The sequence below is a fragment of the Acomys minous genome (assembly GCF_964271855.1).
Source record: "Acomys minous genome assembly, chromosome: 3".
Lineage (NCBI taxonomy): Eukaryota > Metazoa > Chordata > Mammalia > Rodentia > Muridae > Acomys > Acomys minous.
This window is the reverse complement of record NC_140485.1, coordinates 133,867,349-133,886,622: the sequence shown is the minus strand read 5'-3', so window position 1 is coordinate 133,886,622 and position 19,274 is coordinate 133,867,349. Positions and strand designations below refer to the sequence as shown.

At 40.7% G+C, this 19,274-nt stretch overlaps 1 protein-coding gene across 1 annotated transcript in view; it reads right to left on the bottom strand.

Annotated features, from left to right (window-relative positions):
• Nucleotides 1-14,842, bottom strand: part of OPRM1 (opioid receptor mu 1) — a 51,220-nt gene extending 36,378 nt beyond the window's left edge. The window contains exon 1 of the mRNA XM_084777841.1: nt 14,272-14,842. Coding sequence (XP_084633967.1) covers nt 14,272-14,555 — 284 coding nt within the window. The 5' untranslated portion in view covers nt 14,556-14,842. The remainder of the gene's footprint in view (nt 1-14,271) is intronic.
• Between the last annotated feature and the right edge of the window lie 4,432 nt (nt 14,843-19,274).

Genomic DNA, 19,274 nt, shown 5'->3' with positions numbered 1-19,274 from the left:
ATGGGTCCGAGTAAAAGGAATTGTGGAGACAGATTTTATATCCATGTCTGTTTGGTAAGAATGGCTTGCCCGCTCTTCTCTTCACTGCTACGTCATACACACAAGCTATCTGCACGAGAATCGGTTTTTACCGAGATTAGTAAGGTTCAGACACGTCTCAAGCCACGTTAACGCAAATAGATGCTCACAAAATCCCTGGTAGCAGCTGAGATCCCTATGATTCGTACCCATATTTGAAAAACCACTGAGATTCCTAACAAATTTCAGACAAGGAACTGCTTAACACTGTGGTTAGAAATATGCTGATGTTCCTTGTTACGCAAATAGACGGTGTGGATATTTACGACTTACTTCATTTATTGTCTGGGGTTTGTAATCATGGAGTTTGGATTTTTTTTTGACATTATAACAACGTATAATATTAAATGGTAGCACAAAACATTAGAAGTCTATACCAGATTTCAGAGCGAGAGTAGTGAAGTGTGGAAAGAAGAGGAGGAACTGTTCTGCCGGTCGCTCGGATTTTATGAGCAGTTTGATTAACGCTCAGGGCGATTTAACTGGAAACCCCATCTGTCAGGACCACAGCCAGGCACTTCCTTCTCAGCATTTCAGTGTGCCCAGATACCTGCGGCTACCTAAGTAGTTTAACATTTCATTAGTGTCTGCAATAGCAGCTTTCGAGGCCAATTGAAAGAAAAATAAAGGTAATGCAATTTAGCTCCCTGGGATCCTGATTTACATAAAATTGCACATTTATGATGACTGTTTTCCATCCAATAATTTCATAATTATTTTGAATTTAAATATCATGCCAACCTGGACTTTTTCTAGGAAACAAAAAGCAGCTTATTGAGCTTTTTTTCTCTTCTAAGTATTTTTAGGCAGAGAGTTTTGGAAGGTATTTCTCTTCCCCTGTGGAGAATCTAATAGCATTTGTTAGGGGAAAATATGATTCATGAATAAACCAGTAATTTGGCAAAGAGAGGAAGTCCCATTAGTTTTTAAAGGCTGGAAGTTCAGTCTTACGGTGCGACGGGGTTATTAAACCAACACAGGCTTGGCTTCCAACTTGGAATGGACTCATTTGGCACTAATAATGTTTCAGTCACAAAAAAGAAATGCTAAAAGTATGGTTTTAACAGGAAAACTCCAAGCACATATTTTCATGTGAAGGCTCTCTATGCACTACTGCATGGCTTTTGAGGATAATCTACTATTTTAAAAAGTTCTCCTTTGAGTTTTGCAGTAGTAACTGTTTATTTTCCTATCATATGGCTTATTTTAAAAAATCTGATGAGTTTGAAAATACATATGTACATAAAATATATACACTTATATATGTATATGAGTTTGGAAATATGTATGTATACATAATATATGTACATGTATATATGCATAATGTATATATTATGTATCAATTATACAAATATGTACATATATGATACAATATAAATCACTATCAATGTATATGGGCCGCTCTGAGAACAGTTTGATGTATTTAATATTCTTATTTTGTGATCAAAATGTTATATCTCACAGCTCCTCCCAGCTAAAAATCTTGTTATACTTTATATATAAATTTTATGAGACTTAATGTTTTACAGGATCTTGACACCCAAATGTGTATTTTAAATTTTCATAAAATGTACATTTTGGTCATTACTTTGTTTTCCAATCAAATAGTCCCTTCGTGGTTAACACTGTAGCATACATTCTTGGAACACATTCTCACATTTCTTTTTGGTAAGTGTGGATTCCCAATAAGACACATCTGTCCTGCTTTGGAGCGGCCTTCAGGAACCAAGTCGTTTCAAAGTGGAAGGGTAGATATGACGACAGAGGGAGTGTGGGAGGATCTGTGACGATGCTGAGAGGGGAGTGGGTTAGCATCTGAGTGGCTAGGATACGGCAGTTAATAAAAATGTGTTTGATTAAATGAGAGTAGCCAAAAAATGATATCAAGGGGTCATCTTTTTGGCCTCATTTGCTGAGTGTTTTGTCTCTGATGGTGACAGGAAGCTATTAGTTTGGGGTTAGCCTTAAATCGAACATTTTCCAGAAACAAAAATGTTAGTCTAATGTCTATAGCAGCCTGCTATTACATTTTCCGAAATCAAACATAAACCTCCGTGAGATGCGTTGGAATCCACAAGTTTTGTTACTCAACTTTACAGATGTGGAAATGTTAGTAATTTTGTAGCCATTTCGTTTTCTGCTCAGCGAAGTAAAGTGGCACTTCCTTTACTGTCCCAAGCTCTGCGCACCAGGTATTTGTGCTGGGTGTGCAGTAGCCATTGTGACATCTGACACAACCCAGAAACCCCTGCGTGATGCATGTCTCAGCGTAAGCACCTCACTCATGCATTTCCTTGTGGTGCCGTCCTGCTCCCTGTGGAGAAAGCCCTGCCCTACTCACCCGCTGGCACAGCTGCTGCCATGCCTACTTCTTTGTCCCAGTGAGGCATACCTTCATTGGGGTTTCAGGTGAAAAACTCACACCTAAGAACTGTGCTCTCAACGTTAGCAGATGGTCCACCACCAACAAAGCAGAATTCCACTTAATGACGATTTCTTGGGATACCTCGTTTCTTTCCAATCTGCTTCCAAGCAATGGAAATACGGGATGAAATGGAATAATCTATCTAAGGAATGTGTCTGGGATATGAAGAGGCTCAGCTTTAATACTGTGCATGAATAACTCCACCAGCCACGGAGAAGAGGATGGGGAGATGATGGAGGAGGAAGACCGGGGAGAGTTCTAGATAGAAGTCAGGGTGAGATGGGGGATCTGTGGTAGTCTTGGCATATGCTCACTGTACCTGGGCTCTCTGCACTCACACAGACATGTCTGTGACCTGGAGTTAGCAGTGATAGCGGATAACCTGCTCGAGTCTCACCATCTGCTGGTTCATCTGGGAGACACAGATACAGAGCAGAAAGGCTTGTCTTTTCATTTAATTAGGTGAATGCTTCAGCAAGAATCCTTGCATGAAGCTGCTGCTCTTCATCAGAATAAGTTTATTTATTTATTTTTAGATACTTCTCCAGATTCAAGTTCTGTTAGTCACTGTGGCTTCTACAGAACCCCTCCATGGGTATCCTTGGACAAATGATGTGGGAAAACGGTGACAAAGACTCCTCGATCAGCATCCGACTTTCAGCATAAATGTGCAAAAAAATTTTTTTTTCCAAACCAACCCATGGCAATTCCTTTTATAATAATCATCTTACCTTTAAAAATATTTATTTTATTACTTTGAATTATGTGTATGCATGCGTGTCTGTGTGCGAGTTGGTACTTGGGAATGAGGGGCTAATACATCAGATATTCAAGACCTGGGGTTCCAGGTAGTTGCAAGCTGCCCAATATGGGATACTGGGAACCCATCTTGAGTCCTCAGAGCAGCGTGTGCCTTTAACCACTGAGCCATCTCTACAGACCCAAGAATTTTCCTTTAGAGAATTCCAATTTTCTTTTAGTCCTTAGCTTATGAGGAGCAGCCTTCTAAACATTGTTTCATTCCTTCTTTTCCAATTTTTTTCTTTTCTTGTCAATGATACTGGGAATTGAACCCATGGCCTCACAGTTGCCTGTCATGCCTCCTAACCATGGAGCTACATACTCAGCCTGGATCTGTTACTTCACAAACCAGAAACAGGACACCAAAAAAAGGCAGAGGGTTAAAAATGACTGCAACATTAACATAGTATAATCTCGTCAATAATGGACATATGTACTCATGGGTGCACTGTAACATGCATGAAAAAGAATAAGAAAGGCTGAATATAAGGGCGTGGGGAAGGACCTAACGCAGGTGATGGACCCGAGTTGTGAAACAGCAGATTAAGCTAACTGGTACCCTAGTTCTATGCTTTTTTGAGGGGGTGAGGTGGTAGATAAGTACATAAAATATTAAAATGAAGGTGAAGTTGTACACTTTCCATTTCTAATGCCAATTCTGACTGTGCAGAGGTTATTTAGTTGTATAGACTTTGGGGTACTATTAGGTTAATGATTAGGATAATATAACTTCTGGCTAAGACTGGTATGTGATGCCTTTCACATTTACAAGTTTTCATTTTAAAATAAACTTTATAGTTAAATAAAAATATTATAATAATTTAGTGTACTAGAACAGTTCAGCTGCCTCACATCTCATGGCCCTATTGGGGTTTAAATGTAAGAGCGAAAAGATAGAAAAGGCAATCTCTATCCTTCAGACTTGTTTTCATCAAACTGGAAATGTCTGGTGCATGTGTGTGTGTGTGTGTGTGTGTGTGTGTGTGTGTGTGTGTGTGTGTGAGAGAGAGAGAGAGAGAGAGAGAGAGAGAGAGAGAGAGAGAGAGAGAGAGAGAGAGACTTATATGGAAAAGCTATGGTTCTTCAATGCTCAGCCTGGCACAGCAGCTGTCTCCTGATCATTTATTGACATATCAGCTCTGCTGGTCACAGATATGAAATGCTAGTAACAATAGCATGTGGAAGTATTGTCAGATCATAACTGAACTTTTGCGAGCTGGTTAAATGGTTTATCTTCTCCCTTAGCCTCCACTTCGGAGAAAAAGAAAGTTGCCATCTCATTTGCCTGCTCCGAGCTAAGTCTGGTACCTCAAAGAGAGTGCTTTGCTCATAGTTAGTGCTCAACCGACATAACAACTAATTATGTTTGATCTTCTTTAGTATCACCCTGCGTATCGGTTGCTTTTCTGTTGCTGTGATAAAACACCATGATCAAGACAAGTTATAGGAGGAAGAGTTTATTAGGGAGCTTATGGTTTCGGAGGGACCATTGTGGAGAAGTGGCTGGGGCAGGATGCAGAGCCTGCATCTGGAACCACGAGATGTTGCAGAGAGAGGGTGGGGCCATGGCTCAGGGCAGCCTGCGGCCCTCACAGCCTGCCTTCAGTGTGTTGCCTTCAGCAAGACTCCACCTTCTAAATGCACGTGAAGAGTGTGCTCAAATAGGGACGAAGACTTCAGACGGCTGGTAAATAATTTCTACCTGGTGTGGCCTCACACACTAGTAATACCAGGATGTGGGAAAGAGTGGCAGGAGGACCAGGGCCTCGAGGTCATTCTTGAACTCTAAAGAGAATTTAGGGCCAGCCTGGGCTACGTAAGAGCCTGTCTCCAACAACCACCTCCCCAAACCCAACATTTTGTTCCTTGGTTATACTTAACGTTTTTGTGAGAACTCTACTATTCAATATAATGAAGACTTTAAAAATCTATACAGTTTTAAGGCACCAAGTTTAATCCTGGGACACATGATTTATTTTCACAAAGGGTTAATTGACTTTCTTTTTTCATCAGAAGGAAAAAGATAATAGAAGGTTCTTTATTAGTGCTGTCTGCTTTTAATACAGTCACTTATTTTTTTTAAGCAACCTTAGACCATCATAGGAAGCAAACTCATGTTTAATTTCACTCAATCCATGTGCTTTTCTTTCCAGAGCTGATGGGGCATGCATAGGAATGAAATCACATCAGTAATAATTTCCTTTATTCTTCTTGGCAAGCACAGTCAGGTGCTGATGTTCAGGTTGTAGCTCTGGCAGCATTTTTCAATTAACATTTAATCTTCCCCCACAGAAAGTTCAACCTCACCCTGGCACGGAACCCAGAGCTTCAAGGGAAGAGTGTTGAAAACAAAACAACCTTTCCTTCCTTCCCTTCCTCTGCTGTTCCTCAAAGAGACTTAGTTCTGAAAGAGCACAGTGTGCCTCTAGCGTGTGATTCCACACTACACCCAATGCTTGCTTTATTTGTAGAGTTTGCTGACTTGATTTTGGCAGTTGATAGACGTTGTTTTCAAGTTTTGGGAAAATCCACTATGATTATTTATTTGGAATAAGCAGACAGGTGAGGTCATAGAACCTCCTCTTATCTCCTAGAAGCACTGCATTTTTTAAAAAAAACTTATTTCATTTAGACTAGAGAGTAAGACTCAATAGAAGTCAGGTGATTCTTCTTGGGATGATGTTTTAATGCCTGAATTTCCAAAGCTAAAATGAAGACAGAGCTGTGGATATAAGTAATTTTTTTTCTGACTCAGATGAACTCTTACTTGGTTAAGTACTTTTATCCCATGCTTTCAGGACTTACCTTTTATTGCCATACAAACTTAAAATAGAGATATTTAAATATCGGATTAGCAAATCGTTTGATATTTTTGGAAACATTTTCTCAGTCTGGCCTGGAACTCATCAGGTAGCCAAAGCTGGCTTTCAATTCATGGCATATTTTGTTTAAAATTTTGGTTTGTATTTCCTCTCCCCTCTGAGTTTATTAGACTCGGAGTGAGAAAATGTTAGTAGAAAAGACAAGAAGACTGACTGGGGTGATATCATGTGATGCTTTCCTTGTTTCTATAGGCTAACAAGATAATCTACAGATAAATATTTTTAAATGAATGAAAATTGTGACGTAATGTAAGTAAAGGTTCTGGGTGCATGCTACCATGCTGACGATGATGACCTGTGTCCTGTGGAGCTGAAAGGTGAAGAAGTTTGAAAGCAATCGACAAAGTAAGCAAATCGACAGAGTAAGCAAAGATTTTTACTTTAGTATCCAAATTATATCTGAAATTCATGTGAGGTTTAATATGGTTAGTATTCTTTATAAATCACTAGCTAATAAGATTCAAGTATTTTGGGTAACTGGCACACACATTTTATAATGGGCAGAGAATCAAACATGCCCCTTTGCTCCAAGGGTTAGCACTCTATCTATCATATCTGTTCTGAAGAGAACCAGGGGGCCACATTTAAGGAAAAATTTAAAACACCTTGGGCTTCAGGTCACCTGGAAGTTAATTTACTAGCTGCAGTATATACACCCTCCTAGGGAGTTCAGATCTTTTAGATCCCCCTTAAAACAAGACTCAGTTTCTCATCCACAAGATTAGCGTGGTGGGCCATCTGGAGCTGCAGGAGCTTTGATACAGGGTAGAAACATGGGAGTGCTTTCTAAATGCCAGTTCCTAGAGGTGGCTTTCAGAAACTGTGGATTAATTAGTCCTCTATGGGTGAGGGTCTCTCCTCCTGCTCCCCTGCCCCTCTCCCTTCCTCCTCTTCCTTTTTTTTCCCTCTTCTCACTTCTTTTCAAAAAGAACTTCTTAGGTAATGTTGATTTGCAACCAAGAGTGAGAACCATTATTCTGGAAGACCCAGAAAGCTTCTCCTATGTGCTTAATGGTGTTATAAGGTTTTGTGCAATGGCGGTGGTGTTCCACGGTTAGTTAAAGGGGAAAAAATCAAATTTTATTATCCTTTTTTTTTTTATGTAGACTGGGTTCCTTGTTAGAACTTAGATCTAATTCTCACTTAAGAACATTTGAGAAAGAGAATTCGTTTTTAGTAGGCCCTGTGTCATCCAGATACAATGCTACTGAAACTTAGCTCTCCGTGCAGATTTTGGCCTATGGTCATTTACCTAAGCTAAAGAACTACTATATCCACAAGAAGATGTCTTCTGGGCAACACTGATCAAAGGATCAATCATTTATGTGTGGATGGATGAGACTGCCAAGGCATGGAATCAAGTAGGGAAGAGGATTTCAAACAATGTACACAGAGTCATTGAAAAAAAAATGATGGATCAAATCAGGAATCACCACAGCCTCAGAACACCTGGGGCTCTGCTAACGGTTCCTCTTTAGCCAGCTGAAGAGACTTAAATAAAGGAAGTGACGGTGTTCAAAACAACTTTTGAGAACTATAGTAAACACATGTTTAAAATATAACTGCTGCATAAGTCAGAAAGAAAAACAGAGAAGAAACCATGCAGCTTCTGTGTTTCCAATGTCATAGATGTTGATAGGGTCATGGGACCCTGCCCCTTCCTGAGAATCTAAAAGCAATTATTCATTGATGAGGGAGGGAGAGGCATCCTCTCCAGTGGGGTAGCCACTTAAATATTGCCAGTGCTTGTGTAAGCAACATAAATGAAATCAAATGGGTCCTCATGAAACAAACATGAAACTTGGACCATTTAGGAAGAAGATGATCAGTGTGTGTGAGGATGGAACAGAAAAGAGTCAGGAGATTGCGATTATGTGCACTGTGAAACTGTCATAATAAACCTCATTTTATGTGTGAACAATGTATGTAAAAACAGAGGGAAGAAGGGCTTAAATATCTATCAATAATGAAATAAATCAATTGTAAAAAGCCCAAGTGGCATCTAGAATCTGCCAATCTTCGCCTGACCATACAGCGTGGGTTCAAGATGGCTTGTATGCAGGCATAAGTGGCTTTGAGGGTAGATTTTTATATGTGCGAAGACACTTTCAGTTATTCCCCAAAGCCTCCAAGTGACTGCAGGAGAAAACGCTGTGCAAAAGCGTTTTCTAGTTGCCTGGAATAAAAATGAGCACAAAGAGTATTTAAGAGAGGGAAACCTTTAGGAAACCCTCTTCTCTTAGCACTCAGCCTTAGTCACTGGCTAAAGGTGGTCAGGAATGTTGGCAATCATTTGGACCAATGGAAGTCTGGGGAGATACTGAGGCAACCTCACGTGGCTGTCACTAGAACCCAACATGAGCATCAGTGCAGGAAAAGCAATGATTCATGTCAGAACTGTCTGTGGAACCTGCATTGTTACCTCTTTCTCTTAATATTTTCTGAGCTTGAAAAATACATTATTGCAACAAAATTTTCTCTCTGTATCTATTATGAATATGACCAAGGCATGAGTCGAAAAATTTATACCTCCTTACCAGCCTTTGACGAATGAGATCTTATGGACTAAATCTAGCCTACCAGTTCTCTCTCTGATTTGTTAGCAAAGAATGATTTTTTAAAAAGTGGTTGAAAAAAAAAATAAAAAGAAAAACATTTCAAGGCATACGATCCCAATATAGAAGTTCAAATTGCAGTGTCCATATAAAGTTTTATTGAGACAGAATTGTTCTCACTTATTTCCATGATGTCCATGTCCTCTACTAACCTATAATGACAGAGTGGAAATATTAGAACCAGGATCATCAGGTTGTGGAAACAAACCATTTATTTTCTAGACTTTTTAAAGGAATGGTGGACAAGTGACCTTTCATCTCTTGGGCAAGTGGCATATGTGCATCTGGGTGCTTCAAATTGAGGTGAATCCTTACCTTGGCGTAGTTTAAATTCAAATTTTGCTCTGTCTAATGAGAGCATTTAGGGTATTAAAACAGGTTTTATTGTTCCTGATTGACTCTGTAGCTAATTGTATATTCCTACCATCCTCAGAGTTGGAGAGAGCAGATGGGTTTACAGAACCAGAGCCACTAAGTTGCAGGCAGAGCCCTGATAAAGGCACCATTAAAAATTAGGACAAAGATTTTAACATGTGCTAAATGTAGCTATCAAATCCTTGAGATGATGGAGCTATACACTAGTTACTATTTATTAGACAATTTCCTCCTTTTGCTTTAGAACTGCATTGGAAATAAAGCGTAAGACTTTAGATAATGGAACCAAATTCTACGTTATGTCTGCAGACATCCTATGTTCCCATCACGCAATTCTAACTTTACTTAACCCACTGTCTTTAGAAATATATGCAAATAAGTTAATTTTAATAGGTTTGCTCCAATATACAAGATAAATTATGCCGTGCCTGTTTTTGAATGTGTGTGGTGCACTGAGCTACCTGGTACCAAACCGGTGAGGGGACTGTGGGAGTTTACCTGGCTTTCATACTGTTGCAGTTGACGGCAGTGTGTGATCCAAGCGTGGAACTCGTCTCTGGGTGGTGAGCTTGCTGCTGTGTGTGATGCACAGCCGAGCTTCTTGATTGCCTTATTTGAGGAGGTTCTGAGTATCAGAATTCTCTGTAGACTTAAGCAATTGTGGCTCAAAACTATTTGGGAGATTTTGTAGTACTGTACTCCCCCTGCACAGATTTCTTTTCTTGTTATTCCCTAACCAGTACAGCATGCCTTCTATTTGTATAGCACTTCCATTATATTAGGATTACACTCAATCAAGAGATTGTTTACAGTATCAAATTCGAAGGCTAATACCGGACCATTTAACACGAAAGCTTGGGGCTTCTGGACTTGATATTTCCATAAATATCAAGGAGTCCTCGAGTCACATCCCCTTTGGATACCAAGAATTGACATTATTTCCTTGAAGATTGCTATGTATTCCATCAATCTTTATTCCAGGAGGAAACTGCAGAGGAGACTTGACTGAAATTATTTGGGCCTTTTAAAAAAATGTACTCGTGGGTTTTTGCACCCATTTTAGAGCTTGTGTGTGGGTTTGTAGAGAGCTCTGAATTACTTGAAGGGCTCTGTAAATTCCCTGGTGACTCCACACAAGGTGGTGGTCTGCTTCTCGGCTCTCTTGCTGTGAGCCAGCATCCACTCTGGACATTAGCTTTGCCTCTTTGGTTTCTCTGTAGGTTTTGTTTGAGTCTGAAGCAGGACAGCTAGGTAGAGCGAAAATGGAGGCACGCGCCATGGCGGCTGGAGGCAGAGCAACCACAGAGCGGTGACACAGCTGACTGTGATGGGATTGCTCAAACAGTAAAAGCCAAGACTACCCAAACTATCAGGGAACACCACAACTGACCAAGTCCCCCACTAACTGTGCTGTGTTTCAGTCTGGTACCTTAGTGTTAGCCTTCAAGAATTGGCTGTTCCCGTCATGCTATGACACATCCCCAAACTCCATAGAAGGATAGAAAAGAATGTAATAATCCCTATTCCAGAAATATCCTCCCTCCCCCACTGGAATTCATGAATAATCCACTCCATGAATGCTTGCCTATAAGACAGAGCTGTCCAAAATGCCTGGTGTCTTACATTCCCTCGTGTAGCCCTGACTTCCTCTTGGGAGTTACCTACGCTGTGTGATGGAATGTACTCCCAAATTCTTTGCTTTCCCCCTCTCCTTTGTGAATTATTCCGCGGATCATGCAAGAAGTAGAAAGCTCTAGATGGAAGTGTCAGCATGGTTTCTGAGGCCTCCCTAGTTTTCATCAACCACAGCAACTTTGCTGCTGAAAATGCCACCATGTATAGTGATAAAATGCCCTCTAGTATCCAAAGCACAAGAAAGCGGTTAGGTGACTTATGTGGGAAGCATGTATATTAGACTTCGTGTAAAGATGACTTCAGATGTGCATGATGGGCTGTGAGTTTGGTGGAAACTGATCTATTATGTTTATTAAACAGGATATCCTTAAATAGAGACATACATGGAACAGGTTCATGTATTGATTACCTGATGTGTTTCAACCAAAGGCTCATAGCAATACTATGGTAGCCATGGAGACTTTGCAGAGTATGATGAATGATGAAAACCACTGTATTCATTTCTTTTTTTTTTTTACTTTTTTTTTTATTTCCATGGTGACAGTAGCAATCGGGTCTCGATTCAAAGCTGATGGAGTTGCATGTGCATTTATGCACACACATACATATCTCTGTGTGTATTTGATCTGTGAATCACTGCTATCAATCCACAATACTGACTCCTCTTTGGCATAAATAACGTGCATGAACAAAGCATTTTTTCCTCTCTTTAAAGCCAAAGGTCTCCTTAGGTAATGGTTACCTATGATGTTTCTATGGAGTCATGTTTGTACTTCACATCTTTGACCCAGGACAGCATCCTCTTTACTTTTTTTTTTTTTTACATTTCTTAGAGCAGAACTTTATAAGAATCCTACTTAGGACTGGCTCATTGATGGTGTTGTGGAAGGAATAACGAGGACAGTCCTGAGAAAATAGAGGCGTTAATCGCATCATTGGCATCACCGTTCTTCTCATCACTGTTGTTGTTATAGTAATCTGTGATTCACTCAAAATACTAAGTGATTCTGGAAGATACTACCTTCACCTTGCCAGCAGCTGTAGCTCTGTGACTACTTAATCGTATTTGTTGTTTTAAGCAGTAGATGTAAGTGAGCTCCTTTTATTACTTCATGGACTCATTATTGTAATTTTCTTTTGTAAAAGAGCCACACAGCCCCTGAGATGACCTGGACACTACAACCTATGGGCAGCCAGTTAAATATGCGCAGCTACCTAGGCACAGTTTCCTCAACCCACAGATACTTTACCAGCACCTCACACATCATCCTAAACTGCCTATTTTTCCTGTTTCAGAGTCTTATTCCAAGAAAGTTATCTGTCCCCGGACTTAAGCACCTGATCTGGCTGCCACAGGTGGGTGTTTGGGTTGACCTTTCAAATAGAACTGCCTTTGTCGGAACTTTCAGTACAGAGAATAAAGCATAGTGCCGTGTTCTCAGTGAGAGACAGTGTCACCATGTGTCGCCAAGTGAACAAGTGAGAGGTAATGCCTTCAAAATGAATTCACCCAGCCAGCAACCCACTCAGCACTGGGAAAAGACCAAATTCTGTCTGCTCCAGCTGCTTCCTCTGCGACTACCAGCTCTATAGAAAAATAGAAGCCAAAGGGAATAAAAATGAGGAAGGAGGATGCTGAGACTAAAAAGGAGAAAAGGCTACTGGATGCTTTAGCAGTTGTTTCACACCTTTTAAACCCAAGAACTCACACATAAATCAGAGTGTTTTGTTATTTCACCGTTACTATAAACAAAGCCTCCTCTGTTAATCTAATCTAGCAAGGAGATTAGCTCAAATTATCAATTTATATAATAATAAACAGAAAGTGCTATGAGCTGAGTGACACCCAGGGGTGTTGAACTACTGAATATCTTTCGTTGGTTAAAAAAAATTGTTTTCTTTGTGTTGTCTCACAACACATACCAGTCCCTTCTAGTTCTTTCATTTTATGATTCTGTGATTCTGTTTTCCCCCAAGGAACAATGAACAGCATATTGTCCTTACCAAAAGCCACATTTTAATTACCGCCTTAGCTGTGGGGTGAGACTGGTTTTTAATCTCTGTGCTGAATTATGGAAAGTAAATGTGTTAAAGCATACATTTTTGTATTGATTTCCTCCCTCTATCTTTCCTTCTGCTGTTAAACTTCCTCTCAATAGATGGTGCTCTTTTCTCAGGGACATAGTCTGTGCCCAGAGATCAGAGAAATCCGCTTTACTTTAAACAATCATTAATTAAAGAAATCAGACAGGCAATTTGCAGTACCTTGGGAACAAAGGCATAATGAGGGAAATGATCTTCCGGTGACTCCGAGTGCTCTGCTGAAGCCTGTGACATGTGTGCTGAGTAGGTGAGGCAAATACTGCAACTAGACACGAAAGTGCCATGCTCAGGATGCCACATAACCCCACTGGGAAGAAGAACTCAAATGAGGAGCCATTTTAAAGTGACGGGGATATCCATCTACCCTAACAAAAGTGGGTTTATGCAACTACTTCACATTAACAGGCCGGAACTGAACATGTAACTCAGGACCAGCACACTCAGTATCACTCTCAGTACTGAGACCTTGCTCGCCCTTTGCCAAATTCATCTGGAATACCCCCAAGTAACACAAAGTAGACCTCAAACTCTTTGGGAGTAATTTCACTAGTTAAGAGATACTTTCCTCTCTACACCGCCCTGAACAACTCTCCGTAACACAGAATGCTGTTGCCTTTTATCTTCCCTAATTGACCCCGGTGTTTGCAAGCACTGAAAACTAGTTTGTGCCCTGAGCTGCCCACCCAGTCGTTCCAGATGGCATTCAGGACCCCCTGAGCAGAACTGAGTGCAGGAGGAGAGTGCAAACTGGGCTAAACATCACAACAGTATGCTTGCTGTATCTAAGGTACTCTGCCCTGGAGAGGTGCCAGGAAAGCTCCCTCCACCTGGCGCAGCCTCAGGATGGGAGAAGAGTAAAGATAAATACTCCCAGAACCCAGGAGAAGGGGTACAGCCGTGGTCCAGCCGAAATCAGCAGGTCTAAGAAAGTTAGCAAGCTCATCTCTTTAACCTACTGAGAAGCCTCTGCTCTTTAATTAGGGGAAAGCTAAGAAGAATTTTCCCCTCTCACTTTTCACAACTCCTTCTAATAGCTCGCAGAGAGATGGTTGACAGTAAGATGTGTTTCAAAGACCCTATTGGCTTAGAATAAGAAGGGGATCTAAGATGGAACCTCCCACCCCATATCTTAATAGCCTTGGCCAAAGAAACATCTTGGTCTTGGAAATTTTAACACTGCTTTACCAAGGGAGGGAGGAAAAAAATCCCTAGAAAAGTGAAAGTTCATAACAGGAACAGAGCTGTAAGTGCTCTATTTAAATCACCCCCCTCTTTGTACCTTATTTACTTCTCTGCCATTCATAGACTTTGTCCCCTTCTTCCCCCTGCTGAGCTAGGCACTCAGAACTGTCCTTACCTGACAATCACGTACATGACCAGGAAGTTTCCGAAGAGGCCCACCACACACACGATGGAGTAGAGGGCCATGATGGTAATGGCTGTGACCATGGAAGGACTGCCGGTCGGAGGGCACAGGCTGTCGCTCCCGCCAAGCCCGGTGCGGTTCAGACCGCATGGGTCGGACTGGTTGCCATCTACATGGGACAAGTTGAGCCAGGAGCCAGGTGCTGGGGAGCAACTCGCCTGAGCCAAGGGGTCCGAACAGTCGCTGGTGTTCCCTGGGCCGGTGTGGCTGTCCATGGTGCTGAAGGCCTGCTGAGGACTCTAGGCAGTAACAGAGCTCCCAGACTTTTCGGGTTCCACGCGCCTCTCAGCCTCTTCCTCTCCCAGCTGCCTAGGCTCGGTCAGTTTCTTGCACCAACCAGCCCTAGCGGAACGAGAGACGAGCGGCAGGCAGAAGGGAGCATCTGGGCAATTGGTAGTCTTCTCTGCTTGTAGCCCCCTCCCACCTTAGAAGTACACCGAGGCGAAACCCTAGCATCCCAAAGCTGTGCTCACTGGGTGGAAGGGAGGGAGCGCGCGCTGCGAGGGATCCAGAGACTGAAGAGGAGGGAGGAGAGAGAAGGAGTGGATTTTGCGCAAAGCAACTCTCAGAGTCAGTCTCCTCTGTCTCCGTGCACATCCGTGCAAACGAGTGTCAAGTGGGGTAGGAGGAGGCAGAAAGAGAGACATCACAGAGAAGGTTGGAAAGAGAGACAGTTAAGTTTCTTTGCAGCAATCACGCATAAGGCAGGTTGCTCGCAAAACTGTTTTTTCCAGCGCTGTTTTACCTTTCAATCAAGAAAGCCATTGATCCGTTATAATCTCAACGATCCTCAAACTGCAGTACTGTTCCAGCTCTGCTGCCCACATGCAATTACTCGAGGCTGGAGACCCACTCTTGCTGCCCGTCTTTACTTAGATCCCCATATCTGAAGCAAATATATTACTTCAGTTTCTCAAAATTTCAACCCTCCAAACCTGTTCAAAGCAACAGGGATCTTTTTTTTTTTTCTGAAAAAGAAAAAATTTGTGAAGGAAGCCTATTTCTTGGACCCCCTCCCCTGTTCCCTCAATTAGATTAGAAGGTTTATTAGCAACTGTTTCTCCCCCCCAGTGAAGAGGAAGCACAGAACACATTACAGAAACGAGGGAGGAAGGATTATAACCCATAAAAACACTAAGGAGCATAGCGCCTCTATTAGCTCCACTCTCGTGGACCTGCTTAGAAAGATTTACCCTTTGGCCTTTTCACTTCCTTCATGCTGACATGCTTCCTGGGATCAGGCTACTGAATCAAGGAGAAATCACACCATTTTATCCTTTCTACTATAGGGACTCCAAAATGAATTACATGGCTTCTTTAAGTGTGAAAAAGCATCAGACAAGATCCTTGAGGAGCAAGGATCATTTTAAAATGTTAGATCTCATGTCCAAGTTCACAAGGGCATCTGAAGCAGCACAATTATAAATTCAACAGTGGTGTGCTTTCTTCTCATCACTGGGTACGCATATGGTTGCACATACCCATAGTTTTAACTGTAAACAGTGGAAATAAATGGCCTTGCTTGGTTGTGGAAAGTTTAACTGAACTCTCACAGACTGTAGAAAGCAAGCTTAGAAGGAATGTGTAATCTCAATTTCATGTTTAGACATTCATCTTGAAAACAGGTAACTCACGGTTAAACTACTAATCATAGACTTTTGGCCAATGTGCTCAGTATTATTTTTACCCTTTTGTATTAAAGGGTACAATTTTAACAATAAAGTAGACAAGTTCTCCTAGAGACTCCTAAGACACCTTTAAACTTGCTCTCCTAGGAATAACCATGTCAGTTTGCACAACTGATGTGGAATCTGTGTGCGGCTCACTCATCAGTCTCTAGCGGACACACACAACCGCCTTCACCCCGTTCGCGTGAAAGACAAGTCAGCACATGGATGTTCTTGCTGCCTTTTCTGTCAGATTGTTTTGTGATAGAGCCCTGTAATCTCTAGTAGTGTGTGTTTGAATATGTTACTTTACCTCATCGAGTCATAGCTTTCTTCTCAGAGTAAGAACCTGATTGTTATTCAATCATGGGTTCTCATCTGAGATCAATATTTTCCTTTTATTGCTGTTTCCCATGCTTCGTAGAGAGTAATCGTTATCCTTCAATTACGACAAATGAAATATTTCATCTATCTATCTATCTATCTTCATTATCATCATCTATCTATCTTCCTATTTCCTATATGTACCATTCATTCAATATGCACTTTGAGAAGATGCAGATAAATGTAATTTATCTGTCAAATACAAATATTAAGTTAACCTTGAAAAGGCCATTGAAAAGTTATACAGAAATAATAATAATTTCATACATTCAAGGACCCCAAGTTCAACTTATGTTCTTAGTTTTTTCCATAGTTGCTCATTTCTTCCTAGAGTGATCTGAAGGTCTTAATGGAAGCTTAAATCTTCCACAAAACGAGGCAGATTATTAGAAAATGGCTCAGCAAACAGATATCCTAAATATTTATATACCCTGGATTCTAACCATGTAACCTTTAACTTCCTGGAGACTTAGTGTGTTGTCTGTGGAAATATCTGCCTTTTCACTGATGTTCCCCACTGAACCTTGGTTTTCCATTCGAATCAACAATAGTTTTTTACCTACTAGCCTAGACTTAATTTTTGGAATCAAGCCCATATAATAAGATAAGATTTTTTTTTTCATGAAATCTTTTGCTTCAAAGAAATGCATTAACGACATGGGTGGATCTGGCAATGAGCTGAAAGTCACTTATCTTTCCTGGATTTCAATGTCTATTGGCTTTAGGTATTCATATAATTGCCATTAGTGCACACTCATTTTTAGCAGTTTAGTCCTGATTGTATTTTTTTTAGAGTGGCTGTTAATGGAACACATGATTAACTGCTGTTAATGAGAGTCATAAATACTATGCATGGACTAATTACAGTGGCTAGAAGCACAGATAAAGAAGGCCATAAGCTGCTTCATCAGGAGAGTATGCTGTGTGTCCTGTCCGTACATCCTTCTGTAACATCTAAATGTGCATAGCAAATGGGAAGGAGGTTGGGTTTGATACAGTATTGCTTTAGACTGCTGGAATGGTGCGTGCCCCTTCAATGGGATGTAGTAAGTTTCCTTGCTTTAAAGTTTAAAAAGTAAAAATCAAAATTAAAAAAAAAATCTTCACCAGTCTCCCTGTGATAAACCTGAGAGGGGACCAGAAGTAGAGCCAGAAAAAGCCTTGAACTTTGAATTTTAAAAAGTAGCCCTGGAGAGATGGCTCAGAGGTTAAGAGAGCTGTCAGTTTTCCCAAAGGTTCTGAGAATCAGCTACAAAGCATTTTCCAAGGTTACATGTATTTGTTTAAATAATTAATTCACAGGTCTACGTACCTTTCTTTAAGTCTGGAAGCTCATTTTTTTAAAAAAAATTCTGGGTTTTATTCTTCAGCTTCTGGCTATAGAGGTTTGTCATGAACCTAGTATAGTCTCTTATCATTTTATACCTGAACAGCGGTTGCTCTTTATCAGAGTCACTGAAGCATTATTGAGCCCTCAATAAAACTTCTGTTTGTGCAGGTGTTATGGCTTGAACATAAAATATACCTCACTAGCTGAGGTGTTAGCACCCTTGGTCCTCAGCTGCTGATGTGGTAGAACCTGTAGAAGGTGGAGCTTGGTTGCAGGAAATGAGTGGCTGGGGCTGTTCGCTGGGGTCTTCCAGCCAAGCCCCACTTCCTGTCCACTGACTAATGCTTCCTTGTAGTCGCAACATGACCAGCTGCCTCACTGCATGACTCAACTGCATGACTTCCCCATCATGTAGAACTATATCCCCTCACATTGTAAGTCAAAAGAAACTTTTCCTTTTTAAGTTTGCATTTTACCAGATACCTGGTCACAGTAATGAGAAAAGTAATCAGCGCAGTAGATTGTCTCTGTCACAATTCATCACATTCGAAGTTAAAATTGAGACATTTAGAAAACCACATTTCTTTATCAATTTAGAAACATTAACAATACAAATATGAAACCGAAAAGGAAGTCGTTTTATTTATCTTAATGAATATCATCCCAAATTGGCCGCCAAGATCAACCAAAAGATATTTAGTAGGAAGAGTAGCCATGCTTTTTTTTTTCTTTTTTCTTTTCTTTTTTATTTTTTTGAGACAGGGTTTCTCTGTGTAGCCTTGGCTATCCTGGACTCACTTTGTAGACCAGGCAAGGCCTCAAACTCACAGTGATCCTCCTGCCTTTGCCTCCTGAGTGCTGGGATTAAAGGCATGCGCCACCACCGCCCGGTGGGTGGGCCATTCTTTTAACTGTATGATTCAGAATCACCTGATTCTATCTCAATCAGGCACAACATGGGTGGTTGAAGAATATGAGGAAAACTGAAGAATTGTTTGTATTTACTCAGATATGTGACCATAAAGAAGAGACAATTTTAGTGGCCTTTATAAATAATTGTGGTTGTTTTCCTTTGGTACTAAATCCAGTCAATCTTCATGTCTTAAAGGGAAGTTGGGTTATGGGAATTAAAAACCACATCAGTGATTCTTATCCTGTGGTACTTGTATATTTACCAGCTGGTCTCCTATTTTGAGTGAAAAAGTCTACTTTTTTTTTTTTTGAATAGTCTACTTAATCATGACTTTTTAATATTGCCCAAAGGTAATTGTGGACAATTAGTTCATGGCATATCCTATTACTTTCTAAATGCCAAAGGGCCCTGTTCTACTAATGGCTGTCCATACTTGTTAATATCACCACTGGTTATGTACGAGAAATTCCTAATATTATGATGCTGTCAAGATAAAAAAAAACTTTCCAGTTTTGTTGGGAAGCCAGAATTTCCTCATTGATAATCAACACTTCCAGTCTCATATTTGAGGTGGTAGACCCACCTTCATCTTAAAGAAAATACTGGCCAAACATAAGATTCTGCAACAGTGTAGACATCT